Source organism: Ambystoma mexicanum, chromosome 10 (genome assembly GCF_040938575.1).
Source record: "Ambystoma mexicanum isolate Mex_15411 chromosome 10, UKY_AmexF1_1, whole genome shotgun sequence".
Lineage (NCBI taxonomy): Eukaryota > Metazoa > Chordata > Amphibia > Caudata > Ambystomatidae > Ambystoma > Ambystoma mexicanum.
The window spans coordinates 921,678,620-921,699,055 of NC_090932.1; the positions used below are offsets into that span (position 1 = coordinate 921,678,620).

The following is a 20,436-nucleotide window of genomic DNA, read 5'->3' on the forward strand; positions in this document are numbered from 1 at the left end:
CATCGCTGCTAATATTTCTGCATCCGTTAGGTCCAGCAGGTTGCCTTGAGCCACAAACTCTGTGTCAACCCTGCCAGAAGAAAATAGTGTACTGTGATTTTTTAAAGAATGATTAGACTAATATGTCAGGTGGACAAGTCACCAATCTACTAACAGATGTATTTATTTATTTATTACATTTGTATAGCGCACAAGCAGCCCTTGGGCATCGCAGCGTTGTTACTTGTGGGGCACTTAGTTACATGGGACAGTACCAGTTGGATATGCATTTACAGGTTATACATTTATACAATTTAAGCACAGGTTATATAAACAATTACAGATTCAATATTTATACAGTTATGCAGCCATGTGGGAATTACTACGTGTTAGTACGTAACCAAGTAACACTTATTCTACTAGACAGTATATAAAAGCTTGGACAGTAAATATCTTGTACTATTGCGTTTTACTCATGTGAGCTGCGCTTACAATAAGTGAACCTACACTATGGTTAGCTCCTGCCTTTGTCAATAGACTTCATTTGTTTGTCAATTTGTCTCATGTCTCTTCGCATACAATGTCCTGTCCCCTCATGGGCATCCTTTTTATTTTTATCTTATACTGTAAATAGCGATGTGATCAAATATGTGCTTCTTACCAAGTACTCCATGTCCAAAAAACTGTTTAATTAAAAAATGGTGTTTGATTAAGTCAAAACGCTAAGAGTGTGCTCAAATACTGTGTGTGCTGAATATACCTGAAAATTAAATTGGACTTGATGTCTTTATTTTTTTTTTTAAACAGACCCACACAAAACATTTTAATGATCTGGATCTGTTTCCTGGTAGGAACCTCTCATGTGTTCTCTGCTTTTATCTATGGGGCATTGGATGGTGTTTGTCAGGAGATGGGGGCAAGGGCCAGAATCACTGGTCATTTCTCCCAAAAGTCTTCCCCATTGTCTCCCATTAGAAGCCTCCAACACCTCTCACACAGTGTTCACAGCTACATGCCAAAATGAAATTAAATTATCCCCCGTGCCTACTCACCAGGTTTTATGGCGATTCCACAACATCAGCATCAAAATGGTGAAATGAGTAGCAGGAAAGATAAAAAGTGGATTCTGTAGTCCTCACAGTACCACTCTTCATCTAAGAGTCTGAGGGCATACCAACCGGCAAGGTTACACCCTTGATGGGATTTTTGCAAATAATCAAACCATTCAGACGGGTAGTACTCCTCCAATGTTGGCCTGATCATCTGCTAATCCAATGTAGTTTACATTTTATTTTTTACATTTTTTTATAATTGCACAGCAATAAATCCAAGAACTTTGACTCTGCAGCCGACAGACTTTCTAAATAGAGATATCTACAATGTGAGCATAATAGAGATTTGTTCCTACCTTAATAGTGTAACAAAATAATTGGATAGATTATCCCCTATAAAATTAGCAATAAGAAAAACAATCTTCAAAAACTGCCATCAGGATCTAGCTCAATGGTGGGCAACCTGAAGCCCTTCAGATGTTTTGGCCTACAAATCCCATCAGCCCACACCAGAGTATCACTGATGAGGGGAGTTGAAGGCCAAAACACTTGGAGGGCCGCTGATTGCCCACTACCAATCTAGCTGTGCAAAATCTTAAGAGGCAAATGCAGAGAAAATGGTTTATTGCCTAGTAACCAGATGATAGGCAGGCTCTACGATTATCTGTAAGTAACTTCGAGAACCTTTCACACAGCTCACGTCTTGAAAGAAATCATTATGTCGGATACACTTTGATAATTAAAAACATTAATTATTGCCATGACCCCTTGCTATTTTTAAAATAGTAAAGTAGTGTTTGTTAGGGGGAAATGATGTTCCAATCTTATCACCAATGATCCAAACGCAGAGACTTATCTGGGATTCAACCTTTCTGTACAATTCGACAGTTTTCCTATATATATTTTCACACATACATAGTTCTGCGTCACATGTTTGTTGAATTCGTCACATACAGCTTTGGCTCAGTTTAGATATTTCTGTGAGAAAGATCTCAGACATGGGCCATCAAATCATCTTGAGTTGAGCATTTGTCCCAGTTAACTGTTTAACCTCTACATCCAACCACTGGCAAAACTCTTGTATAATTATGACATGTGTTTTTATATCGACTCATCTTTCAGTTTGTCGATATGCAAAAATAATCTACTTTAACAAGTTTGCAGATTGCACGTCAATTGCCAATTGCCCGGGGCTCAATGGACACCAAAAGGCTAAAATGTAATGCTCCAAATAACAAAGTATGATATCTGGCATGTCAAATACAACCAGCCAGCTTCTACCTAGCCCTCTGCTCTTGGTCCAACACTTCAGAGGAGGGATGCAAATAAGGATTACAGATGGATGGTAATCTGCTACAATTATACAGTGCTCCAAATAAATAAAACTCTCAAGATAGTTTTACACAAAGATATGTTGAAAAGAGCTCCCACGTGCTTCTTTTATCTTCCATCAATAATGAATGTTTATTACATCTAATATAAAATATCATAAAATTCAGTCTAGCTCAGACTTCCCACGGTTCGCATTACAAAAAAACTTAAAATAATCAAAAATGTAACCACAAGACTGTTACTGAAGCTACCACATCGCTCACATGTCTCCTGCACTTAAACAACTGCAAATAAATTGCAAAAGCATGTATACAATATATGTTCTGATCTCACTTTGCAATCTACGGAGAAAAGCCTCACTACAACGCCGTGGATCTGCACACCAAATGGAGCCTGGACTCTCTCTCTTACTTCGCATTCTTCATTTCTGTTGAACTTCCTACAGTATGTGTCAGAAAATAGCCAACCTCTTCTTATTCACAAATATTCTCACTCCTGTCTGATCGAATTGACAATCTACAGATAATCATGTTTTCACCTGCCTATTAGCGATAGCCCCAAGATGCTGTCTGGGGCGGAAGTAGCACTTCAAAAGTTACTATAACATAACACATGAAAATCACAAAATCAACAATAACAATGACCTTGGTTCCAACAACACTGTGAGCGTTGCCAAAAAAACAACCAACATCACAGTACAGTTCATCATGTGCACAGGACTCACCTTCCTTCCTTTTTGATATGGCAAACGTAGTGGCCAGACATTGTTGATGTTCCCATATGACTGATGAAGCCAAAGAGCTCATATCCTGCAGGGAACAAAAATGGCATCTTCTAAACTACATGATGATATAAGCATATACTGCGGTCAGCACTTACCCCAGCCATTTCGGAAAAAGTGATGGATATCACAGAATAATAATTCAAACAAATAAACTCATTGGCAGAAGGATCAGCATTGCTCCAGTAAGTGCCTTCAGGTCCATGGTATTTAGTGTGTTTTTTCCCACCCGTGCACTAATATTTCCCCTTAATAAGTGCAAGCGAAGGCGCTTAGCAATAGAGGCCTTAGCAGTGTATAGAGGATCTTGGGGGAGGGTCACGCTCAGAAATGTTTTTTTTATAAATGGTTAAAATGATGCATTTTACAGCCCAGTTCTTTAGAAAATCTAGAAATAAAGCAAAAGAATGTACAACTGGTTCTGTAGGTAACTTATGAAAAACAAATCGAACAGATGGATTCCAGGTCACCACCAACCATAGTCAGGCACACTGTACACCATTTTCATGATGCCGAGACCCATGTATTACAGTATTGCCACTGTAAAACACTCATGATGGTGCCTACAATATATGCCAGTCTGCCACTGTAAAATACATTTTCATAATTATTCTGTCCACACTATATTCCAGCATAGCCCTGGAAAATACTTGCTCATGCAGGCTGTGTCCAAATATTTGTATTTGTATTTATTGAGTTTTATATAGCGCTTTTAACCAAAGTGCTTTACAGAGAACAATAAGCAATGCGTAACATAAGCAATGTGAGTCCATTTTTAGAATCATGTAGCAAAGAACAATATGCAGAACAATTTACAAAGAAACAGTCAGTAATACAAACTTGCGCAGTGTGGGACAGTGTTCAGAATCAGCAGTTAACAGTCAGGCAGGTGACTGAAATAGGTGTGTTTTTAAAGAAGAGCGGAATGAGGAGTAGGAAGTAATGGAGCGGAGAGAGATGGGGAGAAGGTTCCAGTGAAGAGGAGCAAGAAGTTGGAAGGATCGGAAATGGGATTGTGCGCAAGGGGCGTGCGGTACAGTAAATCGGAAGTGATCAGCAGAGAGAACGAGAGGGAGAATAGAAGGAGAGGAGGGATGCAAGGTAGGAGGGGGCACGTGTTAGGGAGAATTCTCTGTAAAGGCTAATTTCCCGAACCTAGTGAGTCCTCCAGCAGCTTTGCTGGATTTTTAGAGAGATTTGAAGACAAGACAGAGGAAGTTGCACTTGAGGTGAGAGTGAAAGGAGAGCCATCCCAGTGAGGTAACGGATGAAGAGAAAAGAGTCCTGATGGGAAAGAAGACAGAGAGAGCGGATGGAAGAATGGTAGATTGATTTAAGAGGGGCTAGTCGTGAGGAAGGAAGGCCAAAGAAGAGAACGGAGCAATAGAAAAGACGAGAGGAGCTTAAGGAAGATATTAGAAGTTTAGTGGCATGGAAAGTAAGGCAGGGATGAATTTTGCATATATTGTAGGTCAATGATGTTGAAAGTGTTAACAAGTTGGGGATAGATGAGGTTGTAGTGGCGAGTTGGAGCGGTGGGGCGGCGGACTGTCCGGGGTATTGGGGGGTGAAGGACTGTTGAGTGTGTAGACGGTCATGGTGATTAAGGACAGTACCTTGACAGATGGCCAGGCGGCAGGACGGGTTATTGTGGAGGGAAACGGGAGGAGCAGGCAGGTGGGACGCTGCATGCTTGAGAGCCCTTTAGGCGCGGAACTGCTGCGAACAGCTGCAGATAGCTATGTCACACTTTTGTTTGCTGCGCCTGGAGGCGGATCTTACAAGCCGCAGCGAGCGGGATAACAGCGAAGCTGGTGGGCGTTGTCTCCAATTGTTAGGCGTTGCCTGGCGATGTGAAGCTACTCCTGGTGGTGGGCGGGGAGAAGGGCGTCAGGTGGTGTGGGGGCCTCAATTGAAGTGGCCCAAGGGCAGCTAGGGAGGAGCTGTATGCTAGCATTATGCTAGTATTGCCAATGTAAATATATGCTAGCTAGTATGCTAGTATTATGCTATTATTGCCAATATAAATTTCTTTCAGAAAGGTGTCCACCCCAATATATGCCAGTGTGTGCCTGAACGGAAGAACATTAATCATCCACCCAAGACAAACTACCACACACACTTGCATAGATGGCAGCTTTTCACAGTGGGCTTGGGGGTCACTTGGGCACTTCCATAAGCCCTGCAGCCCACTCTCTAAATAAATTCAGTAATATGCATGACCCAGCCTGCCACTCAAAAAAGGCACATTGTGCTGTTAACCCACCACACAGAATGGGGACAAATGCATGAAAATCAATTGCACAATTTACTTTGGTCTACCTCTACGCAATAGTTTAGAGAAATGCCTTTTTCTAAGTGCAGAGTTCATAAGTTGACCCTCATTTGCCATTGGTTTGACCGTTGTGCGCTTCATCTTATTTTTCTCCCCTCAGTGGCAGTGTGTACCCCATTGTACTGTTAGTTACCCTATAGCTTGTCAGAGAAAAAATGCAGAAAAAAGCAGAGGAAATCGGTCAGTGGAAAGACGAAGTATAGCCCATATGCAGAAAGCAACCCACATCAGGAAGTAGAAGGCTTAAATTGCAGTGCCTTGTGAGCAATACTTGCATTTTGAGATCTTGAGTTCACTCTGAATGAATTTCCGAAAATATTAAAGATCATTGCTCAATATTTGGCAACAGAGCAAATAGATTTATCTGGACTTAAAATCAACCAAGTTTTAAACAATTGTCTCCCCGTCCCCTAATTCACCCCTATTCTCATGGACTTGTATTGGTCCCCACCAATAACACTGTGAACATAGCGCCCATAAATGCTTACTTTGCTTGTTTTTACTTGTTTTTCTTGGCGGGCTGTACTGTCAGCTGTGGGAAGAGCCGCAGTGAGATAAACGTCTGAGGTCGCATGCTAGCAAGCCTGGTGATTTATTCTGTGGAGCGCAACAGGTTCACGCCTTGCAAAGGCTCGCGATCGCTCTGAGCGAAGCAGATCGCCGTAATTCCAAGTGTAGAGAGGAGCTGGGGCGCACTGGCATTATTACCTTTGGTGCGCCCAGCCCCCTCGGGTGTCACCCTCGGGTTGGATGCACCTAATGTGACAGCAGTGTGCCCCAGCTCTCACACGCAGCAGGCAGCCCTTTCACTCAAGGCGTTGCGTGGTTAAAAACCACGGGCTCCTTGAATGAAAGGGCTGTCTACTGTGTGATAACTCTACGCTCGGAAAAAGGAGTAGGGCTGGAGTGCCCCGTCTCTCCTTTGGTTTCTGAGTAAAACGTCATCATGCAGCATGAAGCCTTCTAACCGAGGCTTCATTTACTCAAACAAAAGAAGAGACGAAGAGAGTCATCTGGCAGCCCCAAAGCCACGGTTAAACGGACTGTCTGCAGATGTTAGTATTTCGGAAGTGCTAACACCTGCAGACAGTCGCGTGCATCGCTTCGGCTACACAGGTTCGTGTGGTGTCGGCATGGCTGGGGCCAGGGGCGTTAGGTCTGGAAAAGATCAGGGGCTAAGCTAATGTCGGGACTGGCAGAACTCGGCGCGAACTATAGCCTTTTGGTTGTAGTCTCTGAGCTTCTATCCGGGACTACAACCAAATGAACCAGGGCTATAGCCCCTTCAGTGCCCCCCCCCCCCCAGCAACGCCTCTGGCTGGGGCTACTTGCGGTGGGCCCCGGCTTTGGAGCCCTTTCTGGAGACTGCAGTGGCTTGGCCCCAGCAATCCCCCGCCCTCTTAAAGGTCCTGGCACAGCTTTGCAACCTGCCCTCCCACGGGTGTTTCACAATCTTTGCAGTCTCGCATTCATACTCTCGTGCGCAAGCAGAGATTACATTGAAAACATGCATGCACGCCAGGAACGTCAACAAACGAAATACGTGGAAGGGACATCGCCTACCCAATGGCAGCACAAGAAGTGACATCACATGGCCTTTGACCTTGAGAACATCACAAAGAGTTATGCCATATGACCATTTCCCCTAGTTACTTCCCATTGCTATAAAATGCTAAGTGCAACCCCATTTACTCTAACTACTACCTCATTGCAGGTTAAGCGACATACAGCGTCAATTCGTTATATGGCAGCTACAGCCTCACAAGCCTGAGTGCTGTGTTCATTCTCGCGTGCAGACTCAATCGGCCAAATACTGTCAGGTTTATGCCTAAAATGCAATACACATGATTCAGCTTTTTTTTATAGTCCACTGTTGGTGATCTCAATTTCAGAAGTTGGGGAATATTAGGCCCTATTAGCTAAACTTATTTGCCAAGGATCACACATATTGGTCGAATGGAGAAGCTGGAAATGGTGTCAATTTCCCGATTTCCAATGTACTCAATAAATTGCATCCCCTTCCATCCCATCTTTCATTTTACACCAACATCCTAGGATGTTTGCAATGTGATCTTTAATGAGCAGATACGGTTGTTTGAGTTTAATAAAGGGGGTTTGTGTGGCACCAAACCACATTTAAATGACTTTGAAATTGAAACCTGCTGAGTAAACCAAGTATAATTTATTTTCATGGGATGCAGGAGAAACACAATACCTAGAGGTAAGCCCTTAATTCACGGAGGTATCCCCATCTATTTCTACACACTGCATAAAAAAATTTTCCCTAATGTACACAAGTAAGTCGAAATAACTGCTTTCCGCAGTTTACAATGTGTCAAACAAAATACATAAAACATCACACAGACTCCACACACACACACACACACACACACGCTCAGAAAATGTACACATGGGAATATAGCTGCCAACAAAATTATAATTCTGAAGGCGCTACGGCAAGTCCCATTGTGGACAATGTTTCGTTTCCTTATGCAGATAGATGAACCGTACAATCCTTCGGGAATTACTCGTGGCAGTGGCTCCACCTGCACAAGCAGCCACAATTTAAAAAAGGTGACTGGGACTAAACACGCTTACAGTGCTGAAACCATTTTTTTCAGGAAAACGGGGGTTCCCACTAAGCCAGAAATCACTTGTTGATATCTACGTGTGAGGGCCAAAAGGTCAGGGGGTCACAGAGGCAGTGCCCGTGGTAACAAGGAGATTGGCAGAAGTAACAGCTGGCACCTGTAGCTACCCCCAATTGGCATCCATGCCACCTACCCAGTCTTCCAGTCCCGGGGCGCCCCCACTGCTTGCTCTCAGCTGGGTTTACAAAAATGTTATGCTCCCGACTGGCACCAGAACTTCATGGACTTGAAGGTGTGAAGTGAGAACACTAGGGCGCCATTCCAGGACAGTGGTTGCCTGGTAACTGCGTTCTGGGCCCCACATGCGTACCTACTGGATGTCAATGTGTAGATCTTTCTCATTCCTGAGCTTTCCTTAAATCCCAGAACAAGAGGGCAGGGAAATCGAGCTCTTGCAGTCATCCGGTCTTCACTGCCCCGGGCTACTGGAGCATCAGAAAGCCAGCAAATGAATGCATTTGAACCAATCAGATCTAAAGCTTCATCATGGCCGAAACCTGAGCACATTCAGTCCCCAGTGTTCCCTGTGTTGTGGTTGGATCTGGTATGATAGCAAGATGTTATATGTTGTGGTTGGATCTGGTATGAAAGGGAGATGTTATTTTGTAAGTCTTGGCTTGTCACTGGCCAGGAGTGCTTGCTATCAGAATGTTGATGCATGAATGCAGCTCAGGAGAATGGTGAGTGGATCTGTGAGTGAATGTTCTGAGAGTGTGAGTTGGGGGCCTGAGCTGGGATGATAGGATGGCTGGTGGGTCTTCTCCTTTGTATGTAGTGTCCAATACCTATCCCTGTTCCTGTCCTGTCTTATATGTGATTGTGTGTTATGATATTTATAACGGGCCTATACCCAAGAGTAACTGGATTATGTACATACTGTATAATAAAGCTCTCCCTGGACCAATCTCAGACTCCACAGCAGGTCTATGTATGAGTGCAGAGCTGAGTGACAACAGAGAGACTATAATAACACTCTGTGATAGGGCCTTCCCACTATATGAACCAGGAGGTCTGTGAGGATAGTGCAGGCGGTTTTGGAAGAAGTATTTGGGCAAGAGTTTGAGGTGGAAGGAAACAGAAGCGGAGGTGGAAAGCAGAGTCTGGAGGGAGGGAGCCAGCAGGAAGGAGAGGAAGAGTGAGGTGGAGAACAGAGTGGTTAGAGAGGAGGAACATCAAGAGGAGGTGGTTGGCTGGAGGAAAGGTTAGGGAAAGTGAGGAAGCAGGAAGAAGCATAAACGCTGTATAATACAACATGAAGGGGGAAAGAAAAAGTGCATTGAGGAGGTGCTGCAAGAGTTACTAGGAGAGAAGAGTGGTACATTAAGGGGCTGAATGGATGAAATAACCTGCTGGAAAAGAAGGATTATGAATGATGAGAAGGTGGTTGGAGAAAATATGTGAAGGACACAGTAGTGCCTTGTGGAAGAGATGAAGGAGCTATCAGGAAGACAGAGGTGGGGAGCATTGAGGAGGTGGTTTAGCAAGACCCTCCATGGGGGGTGAAAATAAAACCTACAAAGAGAAAGATAAGAGTGAAGGAGATGGGAAATAGCAAGATGGAGAGGTGAAGAAGTACGCCCTGTACAAGTCTGAGGGGAGAGATTTATGGGTGTCTTGGAGGGTGGATGTGGAACGCATTGCGAGGAGGCACAGGAGGAGGAGGAGGAGTGAGAGAGCGGTTCCACCTATACTTGTGTATACGTACCTGTGGGTTTCAATTGTAGATTTCTTTGCAAGGCTATTTCGCGCCCCAGTGCTTTGCCCATTTAAAATGTTTACACATGTATGCTTAGACCAGTGGTCTTCAAACTGGGGGGCTCAAATGATGTCTGTCAGAGTGGAGATTTTTTAAAAAGGATTCAGATGACTGGTTTTAATATAAAATATAAGCATATTTCCTAATGGTTATATTTTCTATTAAAAGCAGTCACATGAATCCTTTTTTGACAAGCCTGTGGTCCTCCCTGTACATCCTTTGGGCCCCTAGGTGGGGTGGAGGGGCAGTAACAATATTTATACTCGGTGGGGGGGGCTCGGTATGAACATGTTTGCATACCACTGGTCTACACAAATTTCATGTCCTCTCAACACAAGACAAAAAACAAGGGGGGTCCTGGGAGTCCCTCTGCCGGACATTAGTCCCGGTTACGAGAGACTTACCCAGAGTCTTTAGCTCACTGTCTTTCACAGAGAAGAAATATCCAAAACATATCAGTCTTTGTCCTGCCCTAAGGCAGTCCAGCACCGAAATGCTAAGCAATTCTCCTCTGAACAAGAGTACCAACAGCAACCCCAGACCCGTGTTTCGGTCTGGTTGAACCTCATCAGTAGGGTGTAGCCGTGCCTCTAAGAATAGTGAGCAAGACGACAAACACAATTAAACACATACTTCGTGATCTTTCATTGATTCACTTCCTACCAGTTCTAAAAGAGTGCAAAAAACAATCTGGCTTTTGTTGATGGCAGTTCTGAAAAGAAAAGAGGTTTTATTTGTATTCCAATTATCACCAATAAAAAGCTTTATATTTCTTAAGAGGTTATCTTCTACAGTTAGCATAAAAGTAGAGTTGGAAAAGGGTGTTTCCCAACGTTATGCTTTTTCCAATTGGTGGTCAATGTCTAACTTGTTAACGGTTTGAACCTGATGCAGCCTATTCAATTAAAATATATGAAAACATGTAAGACTTCAGAAGACCACACACACACAAATATATCTATATAAATATCAAGCCAAATTCTCAACACAGTAATGACAAGTTATGTCATCTTCAGATGCGAGGGGCGGGGCAAAGTCTCACTCCCAGAAAAGGACGCAGTTGCCAGACCAATCACATGAAACCCTGAGCATTTACCAGCAGTGTGACTGCAATTTGTCAACAGAAGCATTTAACTAAATAAGCAAATCCATATTGTGATGCAAATGTCCACATCTGAAATGCTGTTTTCCTGGTTCAGTATCATTGCATACTTTTTTGGAGCTAATTGCATTTAATTTATTATCAATCAGTGGACATTATTAAACAGAAAAGTAGGGTTGGGGACAGCAATGCTGCTCAACACCCTACCTCAAACTTACTCTGCTCAAATGATCATCCTCCAGCATTAATTATTGGGCGTTGGAAGGTACAAACTTAGTATTGCAGGATGGCTAGGTCCTCTGGAACATAGACATATTCGAGACCTATTATGCATGACTAATAAGAAGAAAACAAAAGAAAGAGTAAGCACATTTGCTTTCACGCAGATCCTCTTCTGTCAATGAGCACAGAGACAGGTGTGCGCTGACTGGCGATTGGGCGTTCACTGCAGATCCCACACAACAGAGAAATTGCTTCTGCATATACCCAGGGAACTGGATTAAGACTGTCTCTCGTCTACTAAAGGTTGGTAGATCTTTGGTCTAGTCCTGGAAGTGTGACACGATTCTGTGTCACAGTTCTCCTATGGGATGTTCAGTCCAGCAAGGGGCACACTAGTTCTTAACCGTGTGTATATATTATGGAGGTTGAGGGTAGAACATCGGACATTTATTCTGAAATAGGTGTTAACATGTGAAAAAGTAGATTGGATACTGCCCTTTATGTTGAGCAAAGGGTAAAGAGTGTAAAACAAAATAAAAACATTAAGGCAGGGGGGCAGATAGCAGGGTGGGGCAAGGTTGTATGAGAGGACCCCGAATAAAAAAAGGGATTGGATAAATAAACACCATCTTGGCCCAACCTTCTTACCAAAGTCGCTTTTCAGGAAGATGTCACATCGAACCGAAATAGAGTTCTGTGATTGGTCAATTTACACGTTTCACTACCTGGCATATTCCTTAGCCTGGAGTAGCCCTCTTTCCTATGAGTGTGTGGAATACAGATGTGGCCATATTTGGTCATGGAAGATGCCTGCCCTTGACGGTGGGATACAGTTGTGACAACCAAATATGACCAGTTGTGTGAATGGTGTCTGCGATTCAAATGTGGTGGCACCACCTTATTGTGTGTTTACTCAAACATATGTATGGATGCAATTATGTGACTGGGACTCCCTGGCTTGAACACCCTTTAAAAGAAGAGGGTCTACACCCCTTAATGTTATTAAAACCTGGGGGATGAGACCCGAAGCATAGAAGATGTTAAATTTAGATATGAATTGTGAGGTGTCCCAGCCAAGCCCCTTCCTGATGGAACTGCCCTGGAACTAAACAGAACCGGACATTCCAATAAGTGAAAGAAAAAAAACTAATAGCGTTTACCCCCTTGAAGCTGCAGGCGATGCCGAGTCAGAAGCCATTGAAAACATTTACTTCCAGTAAACATTGACAACCAATCTGTGCTGAACCAGACAGGATGACGCAACCCGACACTCAGCTGAACATCCAGGATACAGGAGTCCTTGTCAGTATCTGTTCTTACCCCAAACAGGCGGCGGCAGTGATAGGAAATTGCGCAGGATACCAGACTGCAATAATCCCACCACTCAGCTTATCTCCAGAAAGGCAATCAAGTGCCCTGAAGTGGAGTACTACCCATAACATTGGTCATAACCTCCATATTGGATCCTACATTTGCCTATTATGGGCCTCTGCTGCATCCGGACCAGTATCCTGCGTAGCCAATCTGGTTGCTGGAAAACAGGTCCTATGAAGCCCCAGGGCACATCATAATAAACGAGTTACTTTTATTTTAATTTGCTATATTTAGGTTTGTGGCTTATTATAAACCTTTCACCCTTCTCATAACAAGAAAAGATAAAATTGCTACATTTCCGCATAGATTTCTTCCAAAACAGTATTACATTTATAAATAGTCAAAGTACCATACATACAACATCCACATCACAATCGTCCTCTACATAACTAAATACATTTCAATAGCCGTTTATAAAACGTATTTAAAACTCATTTATACCAGTATTTCTTAAATATACACATCAGTCCTAGTCATAGTTCAAGAAGTCCTAGATTTAAAGTGACAACTTCTAACACTATTCGCTTTCACTTTCAGACTTGGACACTTCTTCTAAAATTGTTATAAGGGCTATAACCAGCGTCACCCGTTCCCCACACATAAAAATGCCCCACCCCTTTTACGGAGTCACAGTATAGGCCTTGTTTAAAAGATTTTCCAGTCATCACAATGGTTGCTCTGTCAAGCTGTGCAAAACAGCAAAAGGTGCTGTAGTGTCTCGTTACTGTTACCTTTAGTGCAAAACCTGCATACCACATCTTTCACCCCCACTTGCTTCCTAGAAGCAAACATTTCTTTGGTAGGATACACGTTCATACAAAAGCATACAAATTGCATTTGATAAAAGCTACTCGGAAATGTCATCAAGTACTTTGGGAGAGTGTTTTAAGCTCTACATTTTAAGAAAGATTGTTGAAACAGCTTGTACCCCTGCCTTTGATTTTTAGTTTCAATCCAATCTTTCCTCCATTTTATTTTAACTGCCACTGGATTTGTCAATAGTATCTCCTCATTTGTGTCCAGATTCTCAAGGATCTTGCAACAAGCGTGTTTCCAGTCTTCAAGAATTTGTTCGTTGAGGTTCATTAAAGCGCCCCTTTTTAACTGGAAATTCCCAAGAGTGTCTTTAGCAATACATTTACCATACAGTGATAACGATTTCCATACCACCATAGCGTATAAATTAATAGTTACTCACCCTAGTGACTAACGTACTCCTAGCTCATAGTCCCCTTTCCTCTATACTGCATGGGCGTCCCCCGCTAGGGATGGGAGACGGAACCTTTTTCACCAGAAAAAAACCTTCTTCCCCTTTAAATTTAGAGGCACGCAAGGGCGCGGTCCTGGGAGCATGTTGCTCCCTGGACTCCACCCACCGGCACCACTCCTCAGTCCCCATTGATGCATCAACAATATTAACATTGCCTTATGACACCAGTATTATTAGGGGAGAGGATGGTGGGATGTATGGTGGAAAGGTACTATGGACTAGGAGTATGTTAGTCACTACAGTGAGTAACTATTAATTACTCCTACGTCCCGTCACCTTTCCACCATACTGCATGGGTGATTACAACTGAATGTAGCCCCAGGGTGGAGAGGTGACCCTCCTTAAGAAGACAAGTTCCTTAGAACCGCCTGTCCAAAAGTCGCGTCTGACTTAGAGCCAGCGTCCAAACAGTAGTGCTTACAGAAAGCCAGAGGGGTGGCCCAGGTGGCCGCCCTGCTGATGACCTGCCACAGGACCTGTCTCTGGAATGTGACTGATGTGGCCTTGGCTCCGACAGCGTGGGCATGCATGTTAGCTGGAAGTGGTTTGTCTTGCCCCTCGTAGGCATCCTTGATGGCCAAAATCACCCACCTTACTATAGAGGCCTTGGATGCCTGATACCCAGGCCTTGACCCACTGAAGGTGACAAATGGAGCGTCCGACTTGCGGAAGAACTTAGGTCATGTCCAGAGAGAATGACAGTGCAAGACCCTTTGAGCAAAAAAGGTAGGTAACACTATCTCCTTATTTAGATGGAATGGAGAGACTACTTCAGGTAGGAACACGGGGTGCGTTTCTCAGGACCACCTTATCTCTGTGAAAAGTAGTGTAGGTTTCTGAAGCCACCAGTGCCTGGATCTCACTGACCCTACACGCAGCCGTAAGACCCACCAAAAGAGCTGTTTTAATGGTGACCAGTCTGATGTCCACAGATGCCATTGGGTCGAAATATTTGTACGCCAGGGCGCCCAACACTACATTGGGCTCCCACACCAGGTGTGGTTTCTTGATGGGCGGGTAGAGCCTGGTGAGGCCTGCTAGATGTCGTTTAACCACCGGGTTGGAGGAAGAGAAGACCTCCTCCTACGAGTTCCTGTAGGGTCCTATGGCTGCCAAGTAGGTGTGGCATGTCCCTATTTGCAACTCTGAGTGAGCGAGGTGTGCAGAGCAGGAAAGCACATCGTCCAATGTGCAAGTAAAGGGCTGCGGGGGGGGGGTTGAACTTTTTAGAGTCCGCCCAGTGACAGAACCTAGACCATTTACTTTTGTAATTGCTCCTAGTAGCATTGCTCCTAGTGCCCTGAATGAGGTCTAGGTTAGCCTGTCACAGGCTCACATGCTTCAGTGTGACTTGCTCAAGAACCACGCTGCGAGGGATAACTTCTGCGGAGCGGGGTGGATGACCCTGCTCCCCTGCTGCGAGAGAAGGTCAGGTGGACCGAGCGGCAAGTGAATGGGTGGCCTGTCGGAGAGGCCGAGGAGCTCCGAGAACCATGGTCCCGCCAGCCACCACGGAGCTATCAGAATGATCCGGAGGTGACATGATTCTCTTATCTTGCACATCACCCTGAGGACCAGGGGTGTGGGAGGGAATGCATACGCAGACATGCTGTTCCACTGTATCTGGAATGAGTCACCCCTCCCAGGATGCAAACTGCGGGCACTTCGTGTTGGACCAGGTGGCAAAGAGATCATCCTGAGAATGTCCCCATCTGCTGAAGATCCCAAGCAGGCCCTGATCGTTCAATTGACATTCGTAATTGTCTTCTCCCAGTCTGCTGAGCCTGTCCGCTTCCAGGTTGGACTCCCCTGGGTGGTGGATAGCAGTCAGGTAGATGTTGGTCTCCAGGGGCCATTCCCACATGCTGACCGCTAGGCTGTGCAGCGGAGGAGACCTGGTGCCACCCTGCTTGTTGACGCAATACATGATGGTGGAGTTGTTCATCTGGATGAGGACGATCTTGCCCCCAATGAGCGGAAGGAAAGTTTTGAGAGCGAGCCAGATAGCTTTCAGCTCCAGCTAGTTGATATGAGACCCAAAGGGACCAAACTCCATGGACACTGGTTGTCCAACGTAGCATCGCAGCCTTCCAGGGAGGAATCTGTGGTGATGGTGACCTGCGAGGCTGCCCGACATAAGGGCTTGCCCGTCCGCAGGTTGCAGTCTCTGAACCACCAGGGGAGGTCCGGGTGGAGAGAGGGAAGAATGCTGACAAGCTCTGCTTGGGAGCCCTGCTCCTGATTCCATGAGGCTGCAAAGTACAGCTGTAATCTGCTCATTTTCAGTCTCGAGTGGGGTCCGGCCAGTAGGACCGCTGCCATGATACCCAATAAATGCTGGTACCACCAGGCCAAGGTTGTCTCTCGCCTGAGAAAGTGACTTGCAGCCTTCTTGATGGCCATGATCTTGTCTTCCGAGGGGAAAACTTGCTCAGAGCGTGTGTCCCATATGAGACCCGGAAAGGTCAGGCTCTGCTTAGGCTGCAGCTGAGACTTCTTGAGGTTGATAGAAAATCCCAGCTCATGGAGTGTGATCATAAGGGCAGACGAAGTATGGTGAACCGCCTCCGGAGATCTCGTCCTGACGAGCCAGTCGTCCAGGTACAGGTATACATGGTGTCTGGTGTCCACCACTGCATTCATCACTCTGGTAAATACCCTGGTAGCTGAGTTGAGGCCGAATGGTAGAACCTTGTATTGGAAATGGGAGTCCATGATCCTGAAACGTAGAAAGGAGCGATGAGGCTGCCAAATCGTGACATGTAGATAAGCGTCTTTCAGATCAAGGGAGCCCATCCAGTCTCCCCTGCACAGTGGATCCGCAATGAGTGCTGGTGTAACCACCTTGAATTTTTTAAGAGGGAGGGAGAGGTTGAGGGTGGAGAGGTCCAACACAACTTTCAGGCCAGCCTGGTACTTCTTTTGTATGGTGTAAATCCTGGAGTAGAACGCCCAAGCCTTGCTGGGAGGATGTGACTTCTTCCACTGCCTGGTTCTCGACGAGCGAACAAAATTCCGCCAACAGAGTTGCTGTCCCAATCTGTAGGAGTTGGGGGGAGGAGAGGGAGGAATCGGTAGACAGTACTCTGTGGACACTACGGATAGGATCCAGGGGTCAGTGAACCACTAATGCCAAAACTGTGCATGGAGGGCAAATCTGCCGCCCACCGGAGACACGTGGACATGAAGGGGCGCGCCATGCCTTCTTTCCCTCTGAGGCTGGTGCGGAGGATGGAGACTGAAAGAAGCCCTTGCTCCCCCCTTCTGTTTTCGCCGATGCCGACTCAGAACGGTCAGCTGCCTAGATCTCCATTCTCAGAAGTCCCGGAACCCACCAAACGCCTGCCCCATATCGGAGCGTTGATGCAACTGGGTCTATGCCTTGGGTGTGGCCTTCGTGAGGATAAAGACTTCGCAGTTTAGGAACTGTTTTTCTTTTTATCTATCGGTGGTGGATTGAAAGAGGTCAACAACCTCGAATGGAATGTCCAATATGTGTTCCTGGACGTCAGGGTTGAATTTGGTAGCCCATAGCCAGCCAGTCCTCATTTCCAGTCGATGCAGATGGCCCGGCCTGAGGTGTCAATGTGGGCCACGGTGGACTCCATGATGTCCTAGGCCACCAATTTAGCTTCTGCCAGCCCTGCATTGAAAGGTGCCTGGCTCTGCACCAGAAGTTCTGGAAGGAAGTCAGCCATTTCCCAGGTTAACGGCTGCTAGCATGGCATCCGTATTGGACTGACGAAGGTGCAGTGAGACGTTGGAATAAACCTTCTTTCCGCAAACCTTCAAGAGCTTCTCCTCCTTGCCTAGAAGCACCGAGGACGAGGTGGCCGAGGACGACTGAGGCTTGGAGAATGATGCCGCAGTAATCACTGAAGAGTGCGGTTGAGGGTGTGCTGATAGCAAGAGTGGATCCCCCTCCAATTGCCTATACTTGGCGTTGAGGCGCCGATTGACAGGCTGGGCCGAATGGGGTTTAAGCCATCCCTTTTTGGCCAAGGCGGCAACGTCCTTCTGCATCGGGATCCCCTTTCTAGCTGCAGGGTGCAGAGAGAGGACCTCAGCCATGAACCCCGCCTCCGGGTTGTTCAACTTCGGGTTGAGGAAGCCCCAAATACTCTGCTAAACCTGCGAGACGTTCATGGAAGGCCTTGGCAGAAGACAGCGTTAAGGGATCCTCCTCCTCATCAGTGTCTACCAGGGTGTCCGGTTGGTCCGAAGCCGGTGGAGGATTGCTGGGTGCAGAGGGCTGCGGTGTAGGAACCGGAGCCGGTGGCTGCTGCAGAGGCTGGTGTGGAACTGTCTGAACTGTTGGAGGCAGGGGAGCCGGAATCGAAGGAGCTGGCAGGGGCAGAAGGGGCTGCATGGGGGCCTGCAGGCAGCACTAGAGCCATAGGAGGAATGACTGTAGGCGCAGGCAGAGGGGCCAGAGGGAGCATGTCCCTGATCACATCCCGAAGGATGGCCCCGACCTGAGGAGATCTCATGAGTGTGAGGAACTTTTCAAAATACCTGTTCTTACAGGCCGGTCGGGTGGCAGGTGGTATTGACGGGGTAGCAGGCGGTTGAGGGGTAAATCTGCCCTGCGATGCTGATGGATAAGCTGTAGGCCATGTACCTGGTTGACACCAGTCCCACCTTGTAGCTCTTTCTCCCACCTGCTCCGCACCAAGGGGCGGTATCGGAAGAGCGGCCATTTTGATTGGTGCAGCAGCCATCTTGTTGAGCTGCGTGCCAAAGTTACGGTGCTTGGCTCGCTGGGCCCTACCTCCTCCAGGACTCTTGGCGGTGGAGCATGAGACCTACCCTGCATCTCAGGACGGGGCCTGGTAGGCGTGTTGCCCTAGGCAGCATCGTCGGTAGTGCTGCTTACAGGCGCTCCCTCAGACATCTGCCGCATAGCCCCTCAGGTGTACACCCAGTAAAAGAACCGTGCGGTCCCTCAGCACTATCCCCTGAAGGATCTAATGACCCCCCTCGGCCTGGCGGCCGGAAGCTGAAATAGCCTCGGTACCAGTGTTGGTGCAAGAATCTGAAAGGTTCCTCCCGGTCGGGCGTTTCCTTGGGAAGGAGTCGCCCTTGCGGGGTGTGATGGAAAAAAGCAGCCCTACCTTGGGCCTTGACTTGTGTCTGATGAAGTCCTTCAAGTCCTCTGGAGGCTACTTCTCGAAGAGCTCACTCCACTGAGCTAACCTGTTTTTCAGAGCCTGCTGTGTATTCGCGTTGCACGTGGTACAACCCTCCCAGCCGTGATCAGGGCCAAGGCAGCAGAGGCAAAGAGCATGTGGGTCGGACAAAGGAAAGAGCACCTCACAGGCTAGACACCTGCTGAAGCCTGCTGACGCCGACATGCGCTGTGGAGGAGTGTGGTGCCAGAGAACTGAGTACCTGATAGACAAAAGACAGAAGAAAGTATCTGGGGAAGAGCACGTGGTATTACAAGCCCAAGCCAAACCCAGGAGCGCTGGTGAAATCGACCCATTCCCGTCAATGCGGAAAAGGGGTCTGAGGAGTGGCACCGGTGGGCGGTGTCAGGGGAGCGCATGCTCCCAGGACAGAGCCCCAGCGCATCTCTAAATTTAAAGGGGAAGAAGGTTTTTTCTGTTGAAAAAGGTTCCGTCTCCCGGCCCTAGCGAGGGACGCCCATGCAGAATGGTGGAAAGCGGACGGGACTTAGAAGTAGGAAATGAGCCCTGAATCAATTGAACTGGAACTCCCTTAGGCATTAAGAAGACCTTTTTTCAAAAAAAGACCCTCAGCACCGACCATTAGCGAAATAACAAAGCAAAAAAGGCTTACCCATAAATTAGTAGACACAACTTTTAATCTGTAGAAATTCACCAATGGAAGTAACAAATATCGTCCATACGTTCTCAATAAAATGCAGCTGTGACATAGCAAATTATTTGCTTTTGCTCTCAACAGTTTTTCTCTTGGTCTGGCAGGCAAATATGCAGACATCATGCCTAAGTACCTAAACATCTCAACTTGATCTAGGCACTCATGCTTTAAGCGCCAACCTTTAAGTTTTGCTGGTTTGCCATTTCCTGAACACAATATCAAGACCCTCGACTTTGCTACATTTATCGTGAGTCCATTACGCTCAACATATAAAATTAACAGATCGTCCGGGGACAGCAGCCGAGTCAACGCCCTGCCGTAAAATCTGGGTGGAAAGCAACAAACCCCAATTAGGGTTTCATCCATATCAGAGATGAAGAAGTTCAACAAGGCTGGTGCAAATGGGCACCCCTGTTTCAGGCCTGTGCTAGTTGAATTGGTCTAGTTTGGCGACTAGCCAAGTCCAATCTTACCCTCAACGAAGTCGAGTAAAGGACCTTAATTGCCTGCGAAGATCAGCTGGGCTTTCCAAGCTCAATAATTTTGTCCATAGAAGTTCACGATCTTTTGGTGCCAAATGCCTGGGCTAGACCAATAAATGATAGATACAGCCTTCAGTTTATTTTGACCATGCAAGTTTTAAAGATATTCAATATAAACACGTTCAGGCTTGTACCCATATCCTTCACAAATCCAGATTGATAAATATCATAGGGGCCAGATGAAATCACCCATTTT

General features: G+C 46.2%; 1 protein-coding gene across 2 annotated transcripts in view; it reads right to left on the reverse strand.

Moving 5' to 3' along the window:
• The window catches only part of USP13 (ubiquitin specific peptidase 13), a 748,772-nt gene that overhangs the window by 47,873 nt on the left and 680,463 nt on the right, over nucleotides 1–20,436 (reverse strand). For both annotated transcript variants that reach the window (XM_069618675.1, XM_069618676.1), the window contains one exon: nucleotides 3,088–3,172. In XM_069618675.1, coding sequence (XP_069474776.1) covers nucleotides 3,088–3,172 — 85 coding nt within the window. The remainder of the gene's footprint in view (nucleotides 1–3,087; nucleotides 3,173–20,436) is intronic.